Below are 24,432 nucleotides of genomic sequence, written 5' to 3' on the forward strand. Positions count from 1 at the left end.
GGGACAGACAGACTGATGGAGGAGTAGATGGATGCAATGAGCAACACTGGTCAGTCAGCATGATAGGCAGTGATCTCAGCGCACCAGCTGCCTAACCAGGGTCAAGTTTTTTGTAGAGATCCTGGCAAAGAAGAGTTTGGAGGAGGGATTTGGAGGTGGATAAAGTATTAGTTTTGCAGGTGTTTACGGGGAGCACCTCCCATGTGTGTGGGGCAGCATGGGAAAAAGCACAAAGGTGCTTGTTTGAACAGTTAGCAAGTGGGCAAAGAAGGCTGGCATCCTGGAGCAATCAGAGCTGGGAGCTGACGTCTCGAGTTAGAGGGGTTAATATGGGCATACAGCATAAAGGGTAGGTGAGGACTGCGGGGGCTGCATAGATCAACACAGAACATTACATGCTGGAAGTATTGTCTCCCGAGCGGCAACTCCAGAATGAAGAGAGGCGCCACCAAATTCCATTCCATTTCTGGCCCCCTTCCCAACTAAGACCGTGTACATACCTCACAATTGCTAATTTGTTTGTCACAATGACTGTAGGAATAGTGATAAGGGTCAGAAAAGTGGCAGTTAGTGAATTCACTGTATCTTCCTGGCAGAAATTAAAAAGCACCTATCTCAAGCTCTAGTAGAGTTTGATGTCAATTAAAAATAAAGTCATATAAATAAATAAAACAGTTCATTTCTCCTCACCCCAAACCAACTGAACAAGAAAAAATCTGGCTAATCCAGAAGTACCAGCCCTTCTCAAACTGCAGAATTCTAGATAAGTATTTGGGTCTGGCAGCATGCGCTTAAGGGCATCAAATAGATGAAACATTGTCATACACTACTTAGCACCAGCATTATTGTTAGTCTAGGATCTGTGTTCCCAAAACGCCAGGCTGGAGCCCCGGTGCTAACACAGTTACATGAGACAGACAATTGTATGTGCCCATTTACTTTGCAACTAGAACTGCCCAAAATCCCTGACCAGCATCCTATTAGAGAGGCAATTAAATAAATCAGAGCTAGATCTGGCCACTCTTTTCATGTCTGGGACTTCATGGGACACACAATTACTTAGTGGGAAGGCAATGAGAGAAAATTAGTTTTAAATCTGACCCAGTCTATAATATTGCAATCACCTAATTTTTCTAGCAGTGATGTCTCAGGAAAAGCCTGACTCAAATGACTCAGAAAAGAGGTTTAAAATGTTCTTTAAAATTCCCTCCCGCACTGACCAGGGAGCAGAAACAATACCATGTGACAAACATGAACAGTCACACTAATAGCCCATCCCACACGGGAGCAAATTTGCAAGCAATTGTTTGCTAAATAAAATTGTTTCCCATGAAACATTTGTCAAACCGTTACAAATAGAGAAGAAATCAGTGAAAATCAAAGCCAGTTCATGAAGAGAGAAAAAGGCCAAATTCATTGAATGAATTGTTTGCTACAAAAGTTCCTTTGTCCTATTCATGGAGCCACTACTGGAAACGAGTTTGGGATATCTGTACAGCCAGTCTCTGTTACTGATTGTTCCCTATGAAAGGTATCTGGTAATGGAGTTTATCCCAGTGCCAGACTGAAAATAGACTTTTTCTATGGGATAAACAAGCCCATTGTATGTCATATGAGAGAGGTGAGGGCATCCAGCCACTGACAATTGTGCCCCTTGAAAGTGTTTCAAGTTGGGCTCTCAAAAATGAAGGCATCCAAAATCACTGGGCTCTCTGGAACATCTTGGCCTTTAAGTTTGAGAATACCAGTGTCTGCTGTAATGTCAGTCAGAGAGAGGACTCTCTTGGTCTGAGTGCAATGGAATCAGTTCCCGTGGTTTCATACTGCCTCCCACACATGCAAAAACTCAAAAGCTCGCTTCCTCCTGACTGAGGACTGTGTACACAGTTCTCTCTGGAATTTGTCTACTCTCCTCCCTCTCTCAAACCCTGGATGCATACTACAGGGTGACTAGCTCATCCCTTCCCACCTGAGATGCAAGTATACTTTCTTCCAACCCATGACTGAGAGACTGAGTTCAGATTCCCATTGACTTTGGTGGAGTTACTCCAGATTTACACGGATGGTGAACACCTGCTTAGCCTATAACTAAAGCCACACTGAAAACAACAGATAAATAGCCATGTGACACATGCCTATAATTCCACTGAATGGGTTTGGGTGACCCCATAATGGTGGTGAACCAGATAAAACTCAAATGATAATTGTGCATCAGGGAAAACAACTGAAAGAAGTGGCAAAAATTATATCAGCATCTCAACCAATGGGGTGGGATGTTTACCGTGTTTTTTAAGGCTTGCAACCTGAGGGTCACGTTGGACTGCCAGCTGCTTCTGAGTACCCCAGGTTGGTAGCTGCAGTTGCCAAGAATACTCCTTGCCCTCTGCACTTAACAAGAGGGTTGTACCTCACTCCTGATGTTCATGCTCTTGTCCTCTTGCAGTTGAATGGCTGCTATGGAGCCAGAAACTATCTACAGTAGAATGGAATGGCCCAGTTATGAAGTGGTGGTTCACACAGTGAGCATATTACACCAGTGTGTCATGATTCACATTGTCTAGTAGTTCATTTTCAGATTAAATGTAAGGTGTTGGCCTTGACCTATAAAGCCCTACATGGTCTGGATCCCTTTTATTTGAGAGGCCACTTTTATTTGTTTGACTGCCATGGCAATTAGGGCCATTGGAGGCATTCAAGCTAAGAGCCTCTGGTATAAACAGTAGAGGTCTGGTAGCAGGGCCTTCTCAATGAGGAGCCCTTGGCTCTCAAATTCACTTTCTACCTTGGTTTGCCAAAGCCTTAATTTGGTGCCATGCTGCAAGACTCACCTGCTCTCCCATGCTGGGAAGGGCGTGGATTTCATGAAGGTGTGGTGGAGCTTATGTTAATGGTGAGGACGGCTTTTGAGAAAGTCTCTTTTTAAGATGGTTTGGATGTATTTTATATTTGACTGACACTTTTACTATGTTCTACATGAAGCATCTGGACTAGAACATCAGATTGGCTCAAACAAACAAATAGATAAATCAACCACTGCAGCAAAGCTGCACTCTCTGGAGCTCCCCCACATGGAATTTCTGTGTATTACACCATAGTATAGCTGCTTTTTTGATGGGGTATCTGTTTACATATTCCAAATACTTCTTTTCAATGCTGATATTCCATCATTGTGTTACTAATCTGAATCTGGGAGTTCTCATCACTGATGAGATTTTGGATGTCATCAATCACTACAGGGCAATTTTCTGAACCCACGTATTACAAATAAAGAGCCGTTCCTACTGAAAAGCTGGGAAACACAACCCCAGAAAGGAGCATAACTTAGGGAGACAGAAGGAAAGAGAGTCTGAGAGTTGAATACTGTCCTTTGGTAATGGAAAAGGCTCAGAAACCTCAAAGAGGGAAGATTCTGTTGCTTAAAGAAAAGGTCAGGAAAGTGAATGGTTTTGATAATAGGACAGGAGGGTTTGTGTTTGTGATTACCAGTAGTACAGCATGCGATAATAACTTACAAATAATACAGCACTTTCCTCCCCAGATACTAGTCTAAACCATACTCAGGAATCACTTCACCCCTTTCTGAGATGGATCCCAGGAGCCATTTAACAGTTGCAGCACCAGTAGAAAAAGAAGAAGGAGGCCATGGCTTTTTAAAACATTTCTTGGGAAATGTTAGGTGGGCAAAATGCAATGACCCAACTTTGAATTTAGCCTGGACACCAGATTTAACACCTCTGCTCTTGTGAAAAGTGCCTTGTGATCTTTAATGACCAAAAATGATCAGGACTTTTCTACATTTCATTGAAAAGATTGTCAGCAGCAATCAGCATCTCCCAGCACCGTGCTGCTACATTGGCTCATGACTGGTGCGGGGAAAAGAGTGCCACCCACTGAATCACCATGCATGCTTTCTGCAGCATAGGAGTGTTTCATAGGTGTATCAAACACACTGATGGGATAATATCTTACAACTAATACAGCACTTTCCTCCCCAGCTACTAGTCGAACCCATACTCAGGAATCCTGTGAGATCTGGCAGAACTACAGCACCAGGTGCTGTCATTGCAGGCTGTGTAAAGTCTGCCTCCTTCCTAAGTGCAAAGAAATGAACTAGCCCAGCACTTGACAGACGAGTACAGAGCTCAGAATTTGCCAGCAGCAGCATCTTCTGTTGAAATTCACAGCCAGTTACAAGGAAGGAGATTTGGAGCATTTTACAACTCTAAAAAACCTTTGGGAGAAGTTGGCGGGTGGATCCCAGAGCAGGTGGGCCTTTGAGATTAAAAAAGAGGGCACAGACAGTCAGACTTTCCAGGCCACCACTACAATAGAAGCCAACCTCAGAGATAAGTTCATATCTGACTTTTATGGCTCTTTTCAGTCACATCTTTGCCAGGAGAATTACATATGCTTAGATTCTACAATGCAGAGCATAAGGTTAATTATCCCAGAGATGTTTTACAGTCATCTCGGCTTTTCAGGATCTGATGTGTAAAAGGAGAAAAGTGTTCACAAGGCCACTACACATCACCCACCCAGCTGCAGACAAAAGATGCATTGAGGTTCTTAGTTCCTTGCTCCTAGTTTGCGTCTTTCATTTACTGGATGATCAGAATTTGTTGGGAGCACTGGAGACTGTAGGACTGGAAAGGACACCCTGCTGAATCACCCATGTTCCCCACACACACTGAGTTGGGTGTGAAAACTACCTCTCTGGAGGGGTTGGTTTGTCATCCTGTGATTGGTTTGTTTTCCCAGGAGGACATCCATCTCTGGGAACTGGAAGGCAAACACAGGTTCTGCCATGCTGGAGCAGATCGCAATGACAGAGAGGTAAGGAAGAGAAGGGGCTTTCAAAAAAGAAAGAGCAAAGCTGATACTGAAGCTGCAGCACGACTTAAGCACATGCTTAAAGTTAAGTGTGCTCAAGTGCTTTGCTGAATAGGGGTGAATGTAAGCACATGCTTAAATACTTTGCTGAATTGGGGCAAAAATAAGGGGTTGACAGTGCTGGCTAAATCCAGGTATTATGGTGACAAATCGAGTGCAGATTTAACTCCCCTCCAAACACATGCATAAGTATATACACGTCCGCCACTGTGCTTATTTCTAACCTGCAGCACCTCTGCTATTCCTATCCCAGCTGTTCCTGTGCATCTGAGTGCTCACCAGGAGCAGCCTCTGCTATTCCACCTCTGGGCAGCTGAAAATTCTGCCTCTCAGGAGAAAAGGTGGTTGATATGGACAAATGTCCATTAATAAACTTAGTGAGACCACCAGCCCCATTTCATTTGTGTCTTAGCCTGGATTTTGAACCCAGACACCCTCAAGCCTCCCTCCAGAATATATGTGGCTCACGAGAAGCTGCCCTGTGGAACATGACCAGCATCCAGCTGCAGCTGCACATGAGTGGACCTTGCAGCGCTTAGTGCATTAGCCTGGGCATCCTGCTTGATTCACAGAGTTAATCCTCAGTGTAAACAGCGCATTCCTGCTGCCTTCCTCCTCCATACAAACCCAGAGTGGGAAAGAGCCTGCTTATTGGAGTGAATTTATTGTGACTTAACAAGTTTTGTAACTGTAGAGATGATGGGGGCTGAAATAGCCTCCTATTCCAGAGAAGAGCAACAAAATGATTACAGGTCTAGATAATATGACCTATGAGGGAAGACTGAAAAAACTGGGTTTGTTTAGTGTGGGGAAGAGAAGTCTGAGAGGGGACATGATAACAGGTTTCAAGTAAAAGTGAAAGGTTGTTACAAGGAGGAGAGAGAAAAATTGTTCTTCTTAACCTCTGAGGATAGGACAAGAAGCAATGGGCTTAAATTGCAGCAAGGGAGGTTTAGGTTGGACATTAGGAAAAACTTTCTAACTGTCAGAGTGGTTAAGCACTAAAATAAATTGCCTAGGGAGGTTGCAGAATCTCCATTATTGGAGATTTTTAAGAGCAGGTTAGACAAACACTTGTCAGGGATGGTCTAGATAATACTTAGTGCTGCCATGAGTGCAGGGGACTGGACTAGATGACCTCTCGAGGTCCCTTCCAGTTCTATGATTCTATGATTACCTCCTCGGAGGGGGGGGGGTGTCTGCGCTTTGTCTCCTCGTTGAGGCAGGGAGTGACAAGGAAGGATTTATTAGTTGTATATGCCATTTTCTTGCCCCACCCGTATATGGTCTTGTGTTCTTGCAGGTTCATCATTAGATGATGAAGATCAAACTATAGATGCTCTGGTTGCCTTCAACATCATAAGCTCTTTTCTCCTTCCCCATTAGATCTGCATAGGTAGCTCTGAGATCCTCAGTGTTCTCCTGTTTCAATTTCCACCCAGTGTGAGAGTCCTGCTTGCAGATCTTCTGCTTTGAGATTTTTTGTATTGAAATGGTCAGGACCACCGCACAGCTGCACAGAAAGAAAACAAGCAAAACTCATTCCCTCTCCTGTTCCAGTGTAGGGACAGCTGAGGGAGCATAGTCGCCATCATAATGCATCTCTTGTCATTCCCTCTCCTCTTCCAGTGCAGAGACAGCTGAGGGGGCACCCCATCGTACATGGCCTCCTGCTCCTGCCAGCTCATGTTCCCGTGGTAGGACAGCTGGAAGCAGGGACTCCCATTATATAGCACCTCCTACTCTAACTCGGACACAGCAGCATATATTCAACAGGAGGGAAATATTTGGAAAGCAGTAATATTAAATGGATATAGGGGTGATTGGGAACAGCTTGCAGGGTGGTGATGTAGAGGAAACAAATGAAAAAGCCTGTGCAGTTTGGGGCTGTATATTCAGAGACATCATGTCACAGAACAGAGAGGTAATAGCCACTCACTATAGAGCTCCGCTCTGGCTCTCCACAGAACATGCTAACTGCCAGGCATCTCAGCATCAGAAAGTTGTCGATGGGGTGGTGGGTGGGGGAATTGAGGGAAGAGCAATAAAAAATTCAGGGACTTTCTTCTGAGGAAAGATAAAATGAACTAAACATTTACAGCTTGGCTAAGTGACACATAAGTGGGGGAGATTTGAGGTGTGTAAATACCAGTGAGAGAGAGAAATGATTTCAGGTGGTTCAAGGGGATATAAGTAGGAGTAGAGAGTTGATGTGCAATGAAGGAAAATGTAGGTGTTCATCATTTAAGATTTCCTATTTCCTCCATCGCCTGTAGAATCGAGGGAGGGGATGTTTCACCATCGTAACTCTGAGTTGCTGTGAAGAGCGTTCTATGCACTTCCAAAGGCAGAGGGTCATCATCATCATCATGTTCCCATTACGCCTCTGGCATGTAGGGCAGTGACCAAGTTCCTTGGCTCCTGTCTGTTTCTGGCAAGTCTTTCAATGGTTCTCCAGCTGTGCCCCAGGCTTTTCAGCTCAGCTTCCACAACTCTTCGACATGTTGTTTTCGGGTGGCCTCATTTTTGCTTGCCTTCAGGTGTCCATCTTATTGCTACTCTGGTGATGGAATTAGTTTCCATCTGAAGCACATGACCATCCATCTCCAATGCCTCCTGGCAATGATGGTGCTCAGATCCTCTTGGCTACAGTGTGTCAATAGATCTTGGTTTGAGATTGTTCTGGGCCACAAAGGATTTTTCTGAGGCAGGTTGTATGGAATGAAGACAGTTTGGACATGTTGTACGTTGTCATTCCCCAGCATTCTGCACTATAAAATAGTGTTGAAAGTTCGCAGCTCTGATAAATCTTGAGTTTGGTTTTGATGTTGTATGTTGATGATTTCCAGACTGTATTTAAGCTCCTGAAGGTGTTCCTGGCTTTATTGATTCTGTTCCAGATGTCCTGGCTTGTTCCACCATCCTGGCTGATGGTGCTGCCCAAGTATGCGAATGTTTCTAAATTGGTGAGGACATAATCCTCTATCTGTACTGGTGATGGTGAAGCAATATTAAAGGTCATGATATCTGTCTTACTGCGGTTGAATAAGGCAGAGGGTGGGGGGTCTATATTTGGTGGGAGGCTGAGAAAGTTGGCACCCTACTAGCATGGAGACCTTATTTTAATCCTTGAGCAGCCAGATAATTCCCAGCCATGTGTCTGTGTGGATTCTGCAGGTACAGACTCTGGGCGGACTCCTGCGCCGAGATGTTTGGAGGCCTCGATATTTGTGCTGTCAAAGCTGTCCACAGCAAAGATGGGAAGGACTATATCATTGAGGTGAGAGCTTGACTGACTGGAGTTCACGTCTCCTTCATCCAAGTACGTCCACAAACACAAACCCTCCTATGCATGCTGACATGCTCAGACAGTCAGACATGCTCTAAGTATATGCTCTGCCCCAGTCATTTTCTCCTCACAGTGACCAGCATCATTTCTACTAATGTGCCCAAGCAAGGACTAACTGTGAGTTGCAACCAAATTGCCAGATACCTGTGAATGGGCTTCTGGGTCGATATTAAGATTAGGAGTCAGACTCAGGAGTCAGTCACAAGCAGGGTGCATGTCACATAGGAGCCAATGATGAACTGGATGGAACTAGAGCTGTAGGGAAGAGGACTATAAGTAGCATAAATGAGCCTCATTGTCTTCATCAGACCCTGGATGCACCCCTTAAAATGGTTTGCCCAGGCCTGAGTTTATTGAGCTAGCAGATAAGCCAGACAAGCCCCCAAGAGAGTTTGTGGGTTCCAGTCACATTAGCTGCACAAGCTGTGGTTGAGAAGACAAACATTCAAAGTGATACCTCCCATGCCAGGGAGTTGAACAGGAGACTGGGACGGGTAACATGATCTGGGTCATTGGAACAGGACAGGTCATGAAAAGCTGGCGGGAAAATCAAATTGGAAACTCAAGAGCCACTCCGGGCGTGACCAAATCTGGCAAGTGAGCTAGTGTCCTCTGCTCCATGTGATGCTATTGGAAGTGAAGCTCAGCATCTGACCTGCTGTGAACTCCACCAACACAGCCCAAGCAGAGGAAGATGAGCAAAGCTGGCCTGCAGTTTCGTTCAAGGGTGCTGACACATTAGAAAGCTATGTGTGGGAGAGCACTCCCACCCACCGAGGCTTGGGATGCTGATGAGAACCACATGAGCCTTACGGCGACTGCACATTCCAGTCTTGTGCATCTCCTCCTCAGGGACCAGGGAACTGTCAGAGGTCGTGTAATACAAGTGCTCTGCCAGCAATGAAAACATTAGCCTGCTTCTTTCAAAGGGCAAGAGGGGTGCTGCTGTCATTCTGACTCCTCTATGTAAGTTGTCAGCAGCTTTTGGTAGAGCTGCTCCTCTTCAAACCCCACCCCAGAATATAGCCTTTTAAACTCAACATACTTCTGTGTGTGTGTGTGTGTGTGTGTGTGTGTGTACACACCTGCCCATGTCTGGGGGAAGGTAAAAAGGTACACACACCTGCCTGTTTGAATGCATGGATGCCTGTGTGCACACACACGCCTTCCTGTGTGGTTTTGAATGTGGGGTGGGGAGTTTGACCCATCTGCCTTTGTGCGGGTATGTATGTCCATGTGCATGTGTACGTCTGCCTCAGTGTGTGGGAGGGGAGGGGAGGATTGCACACCTGCTTCTGTGTATGACCTCGGGATAGGGAGGGGGTTGCATACCTGCTGCCATGTTTGTGTCACTGAATCGAGGGCACGCCCATAGACTTACACCCATTACCACATTGCACACACAGACAGAAACGAACACCTGCACACGCATTACACCATGATTCTACACTGAACGAAACACACGGTACGAGGTCAGCTGTTACCAATCAGAGGAGCCACGCTGATTTCAACTGAACTAAGCCAAATTACACCAGCTGAGGCTCTGGCCCAGAGGTTCTGCTATGCCAGGGGTTCAGCAGGAGTTCAGATACCAGACTGATGGGCACTGTATGGGAACATGAATGGAATAGAATAGAACAAAGCAAAGCAGGCACATTTTCTACTTTATGCCAGTTCTGAGAGAGAAGCTGAGAAGTACTGTAATTACTTTCCCCTAGTCCAGTTCCTTGAGTGGGCTTTTTTTTGGCCGGAAGCTGGTGTTGGTTGTTTTATGTTTTGTTCTGTTGGGGGTGTGGGGGAGGGGTGATAGCCCAATCAGCTGCATTTCACTTTGTGAGAAGGAAAATTTGCAGTGAAATTTTGCAAGAAATGACTCCAAAATTTGCTGAATAAATAAAAGGTAAAGATTGCACCATGGCATGGAACCAAGGAATGAATTTTCACAATGTGAAAACTGTTCCCTGAGAAACACTCACAAAATGAAAGACAGCCAGATCTATGTCTTGTGAGTCTTGTCACCATTGCTTATGTTATGGCAAACAGGGGCTCAGAATAGGAGAGAGGAGGTTGAGCGCAGGAAAGGAGGATTATGCCATCCAGAAATCTGAAGTAATTAATATAAATTTAACTTCAACCTGTTTCCATACCTTTATTGTTAGCTGAGCTCTCCATCTTTATTTGCCACATGGCTTTGGGGTAGTTTCGTGGTACTTTAAGGCATCGAGTCACTTCCCTTGATTTCAGTGCTCTTCACTCACGTAGAGCAGCGCTGACTTTGATTCAGCATACTGGTATTTCTTTCTCCGCACTAAAGGGCTTTGTCACTGAGGCATTTTCAGAAGGGCTCAGCACCCCCAACTGAGGCCAAGTTTTCAGAAGAGTTTCACTCCTCTTTAGGCACCTGAAGGAGTGGCCAGATTTTCAACGTTGCTCAGTGCACGGGTGCCTGTTGGGGGTTGTGCACTTGAAAATCTGGCCCGTTTGTAATCCAAAATAACTCCACAATGATGAGTCATTTTACAGATGTCAGGGGGTGGGGGTGAGTAAAATGATCCACGAAACTAAAGAGTAATCAAAATTGGATTGACTTCATGTTTTGTATTCTTCTCTCATGGCCAGCAGTGCCACATCTATTGTTATCATAGAGCTCTGTGGATCTAGCCACACACACTACAAGGACTCTACTGCTCTGTGTGATGGCCTGTCCAGCCTTTCACCATTGTCATATCACTCCCTTTGATCTGTCGAATCATCTGTTTCCTTCCTTCCCTCCAATCACCCAACACCTCAACACTCGCACATGAGAACATGGAATAACAAACCCAACCTCTTGGCGTAAGATAGAAGGCGGGGAAGGGGTTTTCCTGGATCTCTTCTCTGCCTTGCCGCCTTCCGTTCCCTCAGAGATATCTTATCGAGCAACAGCAGCTGTGTCAGGAGACAGCCACTGACCTTGGGCAACTACAAAGGCAGGGTTTGTGTGTGCTGACATCTTCCCCTCTCCCTCAGCTGTTCTTTGGTCTCATTCTCGGGAAGAGACGAGAGGGAAATGTTTGTATTTCATATATTCCATCTGGGTGGTTTATCTCAGCATTATGGGGCCAGATTCTGATCTTGGCACCTGTATAACTCTGGAGTAGCTGCACTGACACAACTGAGAGCATCATTTGGCCCAGAAAAACTGTGTCCTTTCTTATCAGCTTCATCCTCCCCATGCCTTAGTCAGTGATAGCCCAGTGTTTGGGCTCCCTCAATCAATACCACAGAAGTGAGCTGGGTCAGAAATCACTAAATAAGACATAGAGACAACTTAATGCCTGATGTTGCTCCATTGACTTTGATGGGCCTAAAACAGGATTAATTTAGCCCTGGATGTCTCTGTTTGTAAATGATACCCTGTGCTTTCACTTCAGCCAGCATATCACATACTGCTGCAGTAATGATGGGAAATAATTCCCAAACTGAAGCGATGAGGGTTGGGTTTTTTTTTTCAATATAGACCTGTCACTACACAGTTATTTACACCCAGAGTTAGAGTGAGCGAGCAGATTACTTCACTGGATAAGGGCTTGTTAAAGGGAACAGTGGCACCATCTAGTGGTCATAAACCATCCTTTTCACAGTAAATTAACAAGGTAAATGAAGTTGACATGGCGCTGTCCTTTCCTACATATGAGCTGGTGCCAGAATTGCCAAATGAAATGGGGATGCCTCGCGGAGCTACAGGCTAGCGAGACCCCCCCTAATAGAAGTCAGGTTAGATTTCAAGTCCAATGTTTTATAATTCTCCCAGCCAGTCTGCTGCCACACCTTTGTGGCAGCCAAACCCAGCTCTGGACCCCAAGAAGCCTGTTCTACAAAGAAGCAGAGGAGATGACAGCAGATTTGAACATTTAACATATTATCTGACCCCCGCCCCTTCCATTTAACCTGCTTCACACATATCCTAGACCAGAGGTGGCCAACCTGAGCCTGAGAAGGAGCCAGAATTTACCAATGTACATTGCCAAAGAGCCACCGTAATGTCAGCAGCCCCCCGCCATCTGCTCCCCAGCCCCCAGTGCCTCCTGCCTGCCAGCAGCCCCCACCAAGCAGTGCCTACCCCCCGCCATCAGCTGTTTCACGTTGGCAGAAGGCTGGGGGGGGAGGGGGACGAGCGAGGGCATGGCAGGCTCAGGGGAAGGGGTAGAGGCCTTGGGGGAAGCGGTGGAGCGGGGGCAGGGCTTGGGGTTGAGCAGTGAGCACCCCCCACAACACTGGAAGTTAGCATCTATTGCTCCAGCCCTGGACTCAGTGCCTAGGTAAGGAGACGCATATTAACCTCTGAAGAGCTGCATGCGGCTCAGGACATACAAGTTAGCCACCCCCATCCTAGACCATAAATCAAGAAATCAGTCCTCTTCTCATCAGATTTTCAAAATTAAAGCTGTCCACAGGCATAGCGTCTAGATTTTATATAAACTCATATGTAACAAAACTAAAGTGGAAACCAAATTAAGGCAAGTTGAACAGTTACGCCATTAATAAGTCACCTCTACATCAGATGATCAGACTGGAACCATCTGTTGATGAAATGACGTCACAAACAGACTTCCTTAAACCTAACTATAGAAATGTGTGTAAAACGTTCTGCTTAATAATAATAATAATAATACTTAGCCCTTACAAGAGTGCTTTTCATCAGATCTCAAAGCACTTTACAAAGAAGGTCAGTGTCACTAGCCCCACTTTATAGCTAGGGAAACTGAGGCACAAAGGGGCGGGGGAGTGACTTGCCCAAGGTCACCCAGCCAGCCAGTGGCAGAGCTGGGAATAGAGTCCCAGTCCAGACTGTATGCTTGGAGCTCTAGTGGGGCAGACTTGAGGTTGCAATTGTTACCTGTGTGTGTCAGTGCCTTATCTGACAATGCAAACTTTAATGCTGCATTTCCTGGATTTCTAAAAAGACACTAACATTCTGGTAGGTTAATAAGCTCCCCCACCTGAACCTTAGCTTCACCATAATGAGCTGCTTTGTATGGGACTTGGTTAATGTTTGTAAAGCTGTTGGGATATGACAAACAACTTTGATCATTATGATGGTGTTTCAGGGGTGGTGTACAGTTGTGGGTCTCAACCATTTTAAGACTGTGGATCCCTTCAAACCTTTGCTTCTTCACCTTCCCTGTGGTAATTATAGTGCGTGTTTACATGGCAAAGTAATGTCGGCACTGCGTAAAGGAGACCCGCTGAGAGGAAGTTTACTTTCATGGCATGGGTGCTGCTGTTTGGAGACATCCTGTCTATTTTGTGCCTGTGTTGTTTATTTCCTTATTTCCTGTAGAGCTTTGCATTGCTTAATACCAGCTTTTCCCTGGTTGCCTCTAGTCCCCCTTGCACTAATCTGCACGGGTCTCTTTGAGGTTTGTTTCCTTTCTCCTTTATACTTGGAACCCTTCCTGTTGGAGCATCATCCACAAATATTACCACAGTTGGGGGGGAGCGATAGCTCAGTGGTTTGAGCATTGGCCTTTTAAACCGAGGGTTGTGAGTTCAATTCTTGAGGCGGCCACTTAGGGATCTGGGGCAAAAATTGGTCTTGCTAGTGAAGGCAGGGGGCTGGACTAGATGACCTTTCAAGGTCCCTTCCAGTTCTAGGAGATTGGTATATCTCCAATTATTACCCTTTTTTTTTTTTTTTTTAGTTGAACGCCAGAGAAACACCCATCAATGAAAGACACTCAATCAGCCTCTCTGGCTGTAGGAAGAATCTAGTTTGTGTGTGTTTAATAAAAAAAAAGTCTCCGGAATCCTTTATCAAGCCTAGGCCTGGGCTCCAACTGGCAGGAGGCATCATTTCTCAAAAACTGAGCGATGTGCCAGCCATTGTGATAGGAAGCTCTCTCCACTTCAGGATGTGTGCGAAAGAAGGAATAGTTGCCTGGGGATGTAGTAACAAAGCTTGGCATCAGATTGAGTGTCTAGACCTGCCGCTGCCACTAGAAAGCCGCCTTACTAGCTGTCCTTTTCTCTCTTTGTGCAGGTGATGGATAGCTCGATGCCCCTGATAGGGGAGCACGTGGAGGAGGACACACAGCTCGTAGCTGATCTGGTTGTCTCCAAAATGACTCAGCTTCTTGTGACTGCAGGATCTACCCCCTCACCTCCGAGGCCTTGGGTAAGAGTGGACAGAGTCATTCAGAAAAGCGGGTGCTTTCTCAACCCCCCCAGGAATGTTCAGCCAATCATGTACCTCAGTGGAGTGACCGTTCCAGCGCTGTTGGACAGAAATGTCACCCCATGCAAAGTATTGGATCGTTCTGCTGTTACTGTTGCAGGAGTAGCTCTTCCATAAACCCTTTATGGGTTGTCCCCAGGGCCGGCTCCAGGCACCAGCATTCCAAGCTGGTGCTTGGGGCGGCAATCTTCAAGGGGCGGCAGTCCCTGTTGTTTTGCCCCCAGCAGTGCGCTGAATTGCCGCCGCAGACAGCGGGAGCTGTCCGTGTGCCCTTAGGTGGCGTTTCCGTGGTGGCGGCAATTTGGCAGCAGCTTCTATATTTAGCTGTCCGCGGCGGCTTCAATTAAACATAGAAGCTGCCGCTGAATTGCCGCCTCCGCGGAAATGCGCCTGCCGCCCTAAGGGCACACGGACTGCCCCCGCCGTCTGCAGCGGCAATTTGGTGCACTGCTTGGGGCGGCAAAAACTGTAGAGCCGGCCCTGGTTGTCCCTGAGCAATGTCTCGCTTCATAGTACCATGGCATCACATTCTCATTCAGCTTATCCACCACCTATATATACCCTGGGCCCTTTTGGCTGGGTACAGACTGTGACCAAGACTACAAACTATAAAGAGAAGCATCATCAGAGACAAACATTGGAGAACAGTTTGGCGAGAGGTGGACTCAGGGATGGAGAGTGGGCAAGGGAATGGCAGCAGAAAGGGCAAGTGTAGGAGCATCTTCTGCTCACAAATGTCCAAGCAGTATGGGGCAGCTGTTGCTATGGCGACTCAGGTTGGGTGGCATGATGACAGGCAGTAACATGCTGAGCTAGGCTCTCTTGTAGGTGACAGCAGCATGCTGATGTACTGTGGAGGAGGGTGATAGAATCAGTTTAAAGACACAGCATCAAATAACTTCAGTAAAGAGCAGTCAGACCAACCTATGCCAGGGAGCATCTGGCAGGATCATAACCCTGTCCCTCCAGAGGGAATTAAGCCTGAAAGCTTCTGCAGGGTTTATAAAAAAAACCTATCCCCCATCTCTGCCCACAAAGAATGGGCAGATTCTTAGTTGGACCCCAGCAATACATGACTCGGTAACCTATAAAGCCAAACAATGTGGCTTGTTCACTGCTGATGGAGCCCCTGCTACTCTTAGGGTCTCCGCTTCCATGAGTGAATATTAGCACAAGTTCTGTGTGCCCGTTGAGGAGACTCTAGAACTCTTTATAGTTTGGCTGCAACTCTCCATCCCAGCTTGACAGGTTTGCAATCCCCACAATCGAGTTTATTCCCACCTTTGCCTCTCTGGTGAAATCCGGTGCATCCCAAAGGGAGCCAGTGAGGCTTTCTGCCACTGTTAGGCCCTTCTCTAATGGCATCCCTGCTTCTTCAGAGAGACCCTAGGTCTCAGCCACCAGTCCCCCAAAAGAAGGCCCGGCTAATGTTGCTGTTCATCAGAACCCATCATTTCTGCTTTTAAACTGACCAGTAGGCCTCATGTTTAGTGCGCCCGCCTCACCGCACACTCACCCGAGGCTGAGTACTGAACCCATCTTATTTTAGAGCAACATTTGCCGACGGCAGTTTCAAATGACCAAACTGCACCATGGCACAACATGCCAGGATTGAAATAAAAGTATCTGTGAATGCAAGTACCGTTTTTAAGACTATAGCAGGAACCCAGGGAGGAGGGATTGGAGAAGAGTCAAGGCTGTAAAGTATTAAGTAAGACTTTCATTTTAATAATACCCCTTCCTCTTTTTCCCGGAAGCTGTCAGTTGGTTCTTTATGTAGGGAGGAACCCCTGTTGGACAGACCGTTAGATGGAATTAAAGATGCATTATTAACTGTCTTTTGGGCGAAAGAGAAAAAGTTAGTTAAGATGGTCTGGAGCTGTTGCTGCTAAAGTCCAATTCTCCTTTGTTTAAGACAAAACAAGACAATCACACAACAGAGGAGAGAAAAGAACAGTAAAGATAGAAAAATGCAGCTTCTGTGCCTGGTGTTGCCTTTCCCTTGCACCCTTGCTGCTGGAGAAACACAGGCACAGCACATGGTCTGATTAGCCACGCTGAGATCTGGCAAACTATAGCAGTCTTGGTCTCTTTAAACTATTGCTTGTGGCTGCCTCTCCGGTCCCAGGCTCATAACAGTGTTGTGAAAGGAGGACATGCCTTGGCTGGCTAAGCCAGATGCTTATTAGACAGAAAACAGAAAGGAAAGAGCAGAAATAAGGTGGGGAAAGAAAAAGAAACACAGTGGAGGGGCGACAGCAGGAACCCAAGTCTCACATCCCAGGTATTGTTTGGGATTTGGCTGAAGCTGGTGGCAGTGTCACTTGGTTCCCTCTCTTTGGCCCGGTGTAGTCAGGCTGCCTTTCAGGAACAGGATAACAAAGGCCCAATGGTATCATGGTGGATCCCAGGAGATGGTGGGAGTGGCAGCCACAGTGACAAAGCTCAATCCTTCCAGCCCACGCATCCGGCCCCCGTCCATTTAGTGACTCCGAGATGAACAATGTCCAAGATGGGTTGGCAACCACCTCCCAATAACATTAACCAATTAAAACACACTTCAGTGATTTCAACTATAAACATTTCTTCCCAGTTCTAGATTTGTTTAGCTCCTTGTCATGCCAACCCATGACTTTGCCAGGAGCCTTGAAGGCCCCTTAACAGTTCTTTTAACCTAAACAATCCAGTTTGGACCTGTCTATGTGGCTCCAACTTTGCTGACTTTCATAAACAATTTTATGTAACAGGCTGAGTTGGACTCGTGTTACCTTGGACAGCTTAGAGTACACGCCTCTGCACAACAGTCCCATGTTGTTTAAACTGTTTATTAATGATCAAAAAAGGAGAGTGAGCAGATAGATAGCTAAATTAGAGAAGACTGGGAGGAACTTCAGCAAGACCTAATCCAGCTAGGGTGAATGAGAAACACAATGGCAAACGAAATTCAATGTTGATAAATGCAAATTAATGCACATTGGAGGGGAACATTTAAACTACTTGTTTTAAATTAACTGTATCAACTCAACTGGTCTCACAGTAGGCAGCTCAGTGAAAACCTCTGCTGAGTGCACAGCTGCAGGCAAAAAAATCAAACAAGTTGTTAGGATTTGTAAGAAATGGGATGGTGAACAACATGGAGACTATTCTAATGCCTTTGTACAAATCAGTGGTGCACCCTTATCTGGATACTGTTCGCAGTTTTAATCACCCCATCTGAACAATGGATAGTGCACAACTAGAGGGGGCTCAGAAAAGGGTGGTGAGAAAGATCCAGGGCCTGGAAACATTCTCCTGGGAAGAGAGACTGAAATGATGAGCTTGTTCACTTTAGAAAGGAGACAAATAAGAGGTGACATAGTAAAACTATATACAACAATGGTCTAGAGAAGGTAGATTAGGAACATCTTTTCTCCCTGTCTCTTAGGAGAGAACAAGGGGACATTCAATGAAATTAAAAGGTGGGAAACCAATAAAAGGAAATAACTAGACTGTGGTATTCACTTCCACAGAAAGTCATTGAGACCAAGAACTTAACAAGATTGAAAAATGGATTGGACATTATAGGGATGTCAGGAATTTCCAGAGTTATAATTGACAATCCATGTGGAAGGGATATTAAATCTCATGTCTTAAGCCAATTTCTAACAATTAGAAATCAGGATGAGACCTGATAACTCCACACCTGTTAGGTTTAGTGCGGGGTTCTTACATACATCTACCTCTGAAGCATCTGGTGCTGGCCACTGGGCTAGACGGGCCTTAGATTTGATAGAGTCTGGTAATTCCTCTGTTTGTAAACCCACTTTTAAAAAATGTAACTCTACAATGAGTCTCTTCTAGCTAACAGTTGCCATGATCTTTCCTACTCAGTTCTCCATCATAATACCATGGAACCTTACATGCCTTATGCTGCAGTGGCAGAGTGTGTGTTGAAAACACAACATTCAGAGGTCTTTCTGTCATCCCTAGTTCTCCTTTTAACATGTTCTGATGACCGTAATGATTTTTTTCCAGCCACAACAAGTCCAGCCTCAGTCAATGAAATCCCAGATGCAGCCTCAGCCTGGACCCCAGCTTGGACAACCGTCCCAACCACGGCCACCTCCTCAAGGTACTGTACTCTAGGACCTCTGGCAAAGGAAATCTAGACAGTTCATTTGGGGATCTGATTCAGACTGTACAGAGGAATCTCTTCACCCATCACTGAAATTGCAGCCAGCGCTGTGATGAAATACAGTGACTGTTCAACAATGCACAGTAACATTACACAACAGTTCAGAAAAGGCAGTCAAGAATAGTATCTCCAGTGGAAAATGCAGGTAGAATTGAGCTCAGCAGACTGTAATTGCCCAAGCTGGAATTTGGCCAAGACATTGGGGTAACACTTTTACTCATGCACAAGAGTACATGAGATCTTTAAAGGCTATTAGCTTTACTCTTTGAAACGGTGTATAAAACATTAAGGGACACGTGTCTGTCTATTTTCACTTGCTAAGAGCATCATTTTATGTGGCTTTAGGATGGCAGAAAAGTCAGGCTTTGCTCTGAGGGTCTCTCATCCAAAAATGCTGAAGCATCCACCCACTGATCATGTTATAATATAGAAGCATGGATGATGATGTGGCATACAAGCACCTCATTGTAACTATCCAGGGAAGGTGCTGTTGACCCAAACTTCCATTTTCTGTGGGGAGAGCTAGTTTTCCCATTGATTCCAACCTTCCACCCCCAACAATTCAGGCTCCTACACAAGACTCATCAAGGACAAGAAATGGTGACAATCACATGGAGAACTAAGGCACGCTGAGACAGATCTACATGGGAGAAGGATGGCAGGGTTTCCTTGGTGTTAAGAAGGCAAAGAACTGTACAGCAGCAACTCCGTAGATGTGGGCATGTTGCCACTGACCAACAAGTTAATGGCATCCAGTGTCCATAACAAATATTTTTCCTTAGGTCTCTGCATGGAGCGAGTCTGAAATGTTTCTCCTTTCACTAGAGCCCATTCCCCCATGCAGCTGCTCGTTTAATGTGTCTTGTGCACCTTTGTGTCCATGTTCCCTGCAGGGGGTCCACGCCAGCCTCAGGGATCTCAGCCTCCACGGACTGGACCACCTCCACAACAACGGCTCTCTCCTCAGGGCCAGCAGCCCCAGAGTCCCCAGTCTAGCTCACCTCAGCAGCAGAGGTCACCTGGATCCCCCCAGCTAACACGATCTTCCACTGGGACCTCCCCAGTCCAGGCCTCCAAGCCAGGCATCTTCCCACCACAGCAGCCTAGACCTCCTGCCCAAGGACGGGCTCCTGCTCAACAAGGCCTTGGTGAAACACCCAAGCAGCAGGCCTCCCCACATCCACACCTGAAGTAGGTGCCCTTTAAGCTAATAGATTTGTAGATCTGAAAAAGATGTCTTTAAAAGTGTCTTCGCTTAGTAGACAGGCCAGGGTCGCTCTGATCCCTTGTTGCCAGGCAACAGCATTCTTCAAGACTCAGAGCTGGGTAACAGTGACTTAATTGGTACAAGTGCCCCTATGCTGATGCTCTCCATGGAACTGGCCTTGGCAGATCCTTGGGCCACATGTATTATTTTCAAGGAGAGCGAGAGGTCCTTTGCATCTCTGAGATTTCACATTCTCTCTCTCTCTCACACACACACATTCTTTCTCTTTGCCCACTCCTGCAAGGCACAGCTGCCATCCTCCCAGTCAAGGAAACACCATGACTGTCCCGTCATTGGCCAGAGGGCTTAATGTGAATCACACCTTCACTCTCCCCTGGGGTTAGGCTCTGCACAAACCTTTGTTGCCCCAAATTTCCAAGCATTTGTAGCAAGGCTGGGAGCACTGCTATAAAGAGGGATCCAGATGGCCACTGCTGTGCTAAGCACCATGTCAGAACAAAGCATGTGGTGTTCAAAACCCAGATGGCCACTAGTGCTCCCTGTGTTGGGACTACCAGTGGAGCTGACCTGGCAGTAGCAATGTTGGGAGACACCCTAGTGTAGACAAGGCCTGAAGGGCTGGGTGAATGGCTAATTCTGCCATTCTGCAGATCGGGAGACACGCTTGGGTTTCCTGCATAATGAACCACTGGACCATTAGTCTGGCCTCAACAGCACTCTTAGCCTCTGGCAGTGGAAAACTGAGACCTTGGCAATTAAGATGGGTCTCTGATATAGCTGTGCAGAGCACTAGGCTGGCATCCTTAATCATCTCTTCTCCTGCCATGGGTGCAGCTGGGACCTTTGCTTTTCTTCACATACTGGATTTGCATGGTTGTTGAGGTTTGTAAATAATAGACGTTGCTCGCTTGGGCCTTAGCCGTAATATATGAATTAAGTACCACTGGTGAGGAAGTCACAGAACACACAGGCAAGGACACTAGCTGGGAAGTGCATGATATCATAGACATTACTGGAGATGACCTGGTGCTCAATCCAGCTCCCATTGTAGTCAATGGAAGTCTTTCCATTCATTTTAATGAGAGTTGGATTGGGCCTCTAGTCCACTGTGATAGCAGATATCCACATGGAGATTTGTAAAAATGCTGGCATTGAAACCCCTGCCTCAGTCTCCACACTCTTCAAACAGTCTGAACTGTGAATATCAGCGCCAGCAGCCTTCAACCAGGGCTCAGGTGCCTTCTATGGAGACTCCCCCTATCTGCCCTTGAACTTGTCTGCTGCAATTGCACCACAGCATCAATGACCAGCTTCGAATTACCAACTCCCCCTGCCCCAATGAATCCAACATCAGTCTTTCTGAGCATGAATGTCCCTTTCTGTTTCAGCAAATCCCAGTCCCTGACGAACACCTTCAGCATATCTGAATCATCACAACGGGGAAATGCCAACGAAGATGAGGCAAAAGCTGAAACCATCCGCAACCTGAGGAAGTCTTTTGCTAGCCTGTTTTCTGATTAATATCCCTGGAGTCAGATTAGTGCTTTTGTTAGCCCACTCTTCGTATCAACCTACCCGATGTTATCATGGAATTTACTCACTGGTACCTACTCTTGAAAAATCTGGGACCATAATCCTTCAAGCTATCTTTTCTAAATGGGTTTTGCCCAGGAATTAGTTAGCCCTAGATGTTTTAATTTTAAGGGTTATTCCAACATGGGCCAGAAAAGTGATTATGTAAAAATAGCACTTTCTCACTTGGTAGATCTGCTCTGTGTGCATAGTTAGTCAGATCTGCTTACTTGAGTGACCTGAAATAAGTTCAATGTATTTTTTACTCCTATTACCCCATTCTGAGACAACACAGCTTTTGGAGAGCAAATTAGATTCTATTTTGGCTTGCACGTTATCAATAGAATGAGTAACTACGGTCCCTTTACAGACTCTTTATTCTCGTTGCAGCTGGCCCAAAAGGAACAGAGTTTGATTTCTGATGCAAATGTGCAGAGACAGAAGTTAGAATAAACATCTGTTTACTTGTAAAGTGAGCATGGTTGATCTGGAAATCATAGACACACAATGAATTTGGAACCTCATAATGCTAACTTTACAGAGTCACTTTTCTGAGCAGAAACACATTTCAAGTAAAACTTGGTATCAGCTGTCAGTGAGTCCCAGAGATCATTGGAGCAGGGTATATATTGGATTTCTGCTCTGCTCAGGGCCATCTTACCAGTAGCAATGTAAATGTCTCTGTTTCATGCCTTGAGGCTGTGTTTCCTATATGTGTTACTTGATTTCTGGGAGAAAGGTGTCATGTTATAACCCTACAGCCATAGCTCAAAAATAAACCAGAAAATAGGACTGCTGCATATCTTGAAAAAATGGATAATTTATGTTCAAATATAGTTCATACCAACTTCAGATAAAATCCATCCAAGCTGCTAAATCTGTGTAATCTGACTTGGTTGCTTCTGAGTAAATGATCACCATGGGACAAGATTAATTAGTAGCAGAGTTTATGAGGTGTTCGTACCCTGTTATGGGTCTTCCATGCTACAAACTGGCGAGAGCCATGGGGTAAAATCCTGGCCCCACTAAAGTCAGAGGGAGTTTTTCATGGACTTTAGTGGGGCCAGGACTTCATCCATGGAGTCAATGCAAGGTGAGAGACCTGTGACCGGATGGCTTCCCCCTACAGAACTATCACTTGCAAGAGAGAACAACCAGTACAGCCTGGTGACTCCCGAAGGGGGAAGACAATGTATACAGAACCAGTTTACAGCTGGAGCCATGATGGATCTGATTGCCTACTCTTTTTAATGACTGCCCCAAGGAATCTCCCCTGGGGCAGGTTATCAGTATTACGGGTACCCCAAAGAATTATTTTTCTGGAGAACTCGTAAGGGTGGCAGAAGAGACCCATAGTTGAACCATTGCCTGCTCTGCTTTCCCTCGTGGCATGTGACAGTCTAAATCAGGGGTGTGTGCAACTAGCTTTGGACTGAGCCATGACAAAAAAAAAAAAAAAGAGTGACAGAAGCTATATGAATAGCTGGACATTAATGGAGCTAAGACAATTTAGCCCAGCTGAGGCTTTGCTCCTTGGAACAGGAGCAGTTCAATTTACAACACACCAGCTGTGGGTGTGGTATTTCCATCCCACCAATCTTATGCACAGGAAGTGAGGCCCTGTGAACCCCAGTGAGGAGGCAGATGACACAGAAGACATTTCTGCTAGACTTTCCTTCTGGGTCTATATAGTACCGTTGTACCAATCCTCACATGTATCTTTAGGGCTGGACCCTTGAGACCATGTCCCCTTTGCAGCACACCAGGAAGTTCCTGTTTGGAGCTGAGCGAGGACATTTTATGGCTATCAAACACATTTCAGTGTGCAGCTCTGCCTGGGGTTTAGTGCTTTCCTGTAACCTGAAATGGGAACAGAAACCCAAAGTAGCAAGAAAAACAGCAGGCTGGTCATCTTGGATTTTACACCAACATGGGAATAAAGCCAGACAATTCATTCCTGCACACACCAGTAACAATTGTTATCACAGTAGAGCCACAGGGACCCAAGGCAATCAGCTCCGAGACTATCCTGACTGGGTCTTTGTAGATAAATGTCTTTGGTGAGCTGTGTGCTTTCCAGCATGCCACTTTTTCTGGGTGGGAAGGCTCTTTGGATCAATGAATTATGTCTGTTGGTTAATATTGAAGGAAAATAACCACCTGATTTATCATTTTCCTTCTGTGCTTCTGGATCTTCCTTTTGGGTTTGCTAAGTGGTGAAGCATGTAGCACTGTAACTACAAGCTACTGCTCCTGTGCAGGAGCAAGAAAGTGGCGCATGCTGCTTTGCAGTCTCCAGGCGCAATAAGAGGGTGACAAATGGCCATGAGCACACACTGTACACTGGCAAAAACAATAGCTGATTTAACAGGCTCCATTTTGTGAAGAGAAGGTAGTGCAACTCTGGTGTGTGTGTGTGGGGGGGGGTCCTTCTTTATATACACACAGCAATTCTTAGGCTCTTTCCTTTCTATCTAGGCTTTTCTAGAGAGTAAATGTTTCCAGGGCACAGCAAAGAAAAGGGCTCACTGCCAGAAATCTCAGCTCTTCACCCCCGCTTATAAACTAAATAACTTGTTTTGCTTCCTCCTTCCAGCACTGCCTATGCACAACTGAAATAACTAGGAGACTACTCTGGCATCGATTGCACTTCACATCAACCCACGGTGGTCACTGTACCACTACAAGAAGATGGGTGTTTTTAATCAAAAAGTTAAAAATTTACATCTTTGTCTGAACTGCTCAAGTGGTGCTGCTGTAATAGCAAAGGTGTCAGTGTTACTGGCACACAGTTTATGAGATAATAGAATAGAATTGGTTTATAGGAATTGTTATGCTTGCAGAATTGCCATGAACAATGTGAGGTAACAAATCCATTGACAGTATAAGAGACAGACCTGCTCATTGAGGCATTTAGATTTATGCCCCCAAATGTCATCTTACAAGCTGCAGGCAAACAAATTGGAACGCCTAACTATCCCTCACAAAAACAAGGGCTGCAG

At 45.8% G+C, this 24,432-nt stretch overlaps 1 protein-coding gene across 9 annotated transcripts in view; it reads left to right on the top strand.

The window, feature by feature from the left end:
- The window catches only part of SYN3 (synapsin III), a 332,551-nt gene extending 310,244 nt beyond the window's left edge, over window positions 1-22,307 (top strand). For all 9 annotated transcript variants that reach the window (XM_044986995.1, XM_044986977.1, XM_044987004.1 and 6 more), the window contains 6 exons: window positions 4,759-4,833; window positions 8,068-8,170; window positions 14,262-14,396; window positions 18,471-18,567; window positions 19,524-19,821; window positions 21,247-22,307. In XM_044986995.1, the coding sequence (XP_044842930.1) occupies window positions 4,759-4,833; window positions 8,068-8,170; window positions 14,262-14,396; window positions 18,471-18,567; window positions 19,524-19,821; window positions 21,247-21,379 (841 nt within the window). In that variant the 3' untranslated portion in view covers window positions 21,380-22,307. The remainder of the gene's footprint in view (window positions 1-4,758; window positions 4,834-8,067; window positions 8,171-14,261; window positions 14,397-18,470; window positions 18,568-19,523; window positions 19,822-21,246) is intronic.
- Window positions 22,308-24,432: the final 2,125 nt, after the last annotated feature.

Source organism: Mauremys mutica, chromosome 1, assembly GCF_020497125.1.
Source record: "Mauremys mutica isolate MM-2020 ecotype Southern chromosome 1, ASM2049712v1, whole genome shotgun sequence".
NCBI lineage: Eukaryota > Metazoa > Chordata > Testudines > Geoemydidae > Mauremys > Mauremys mutica.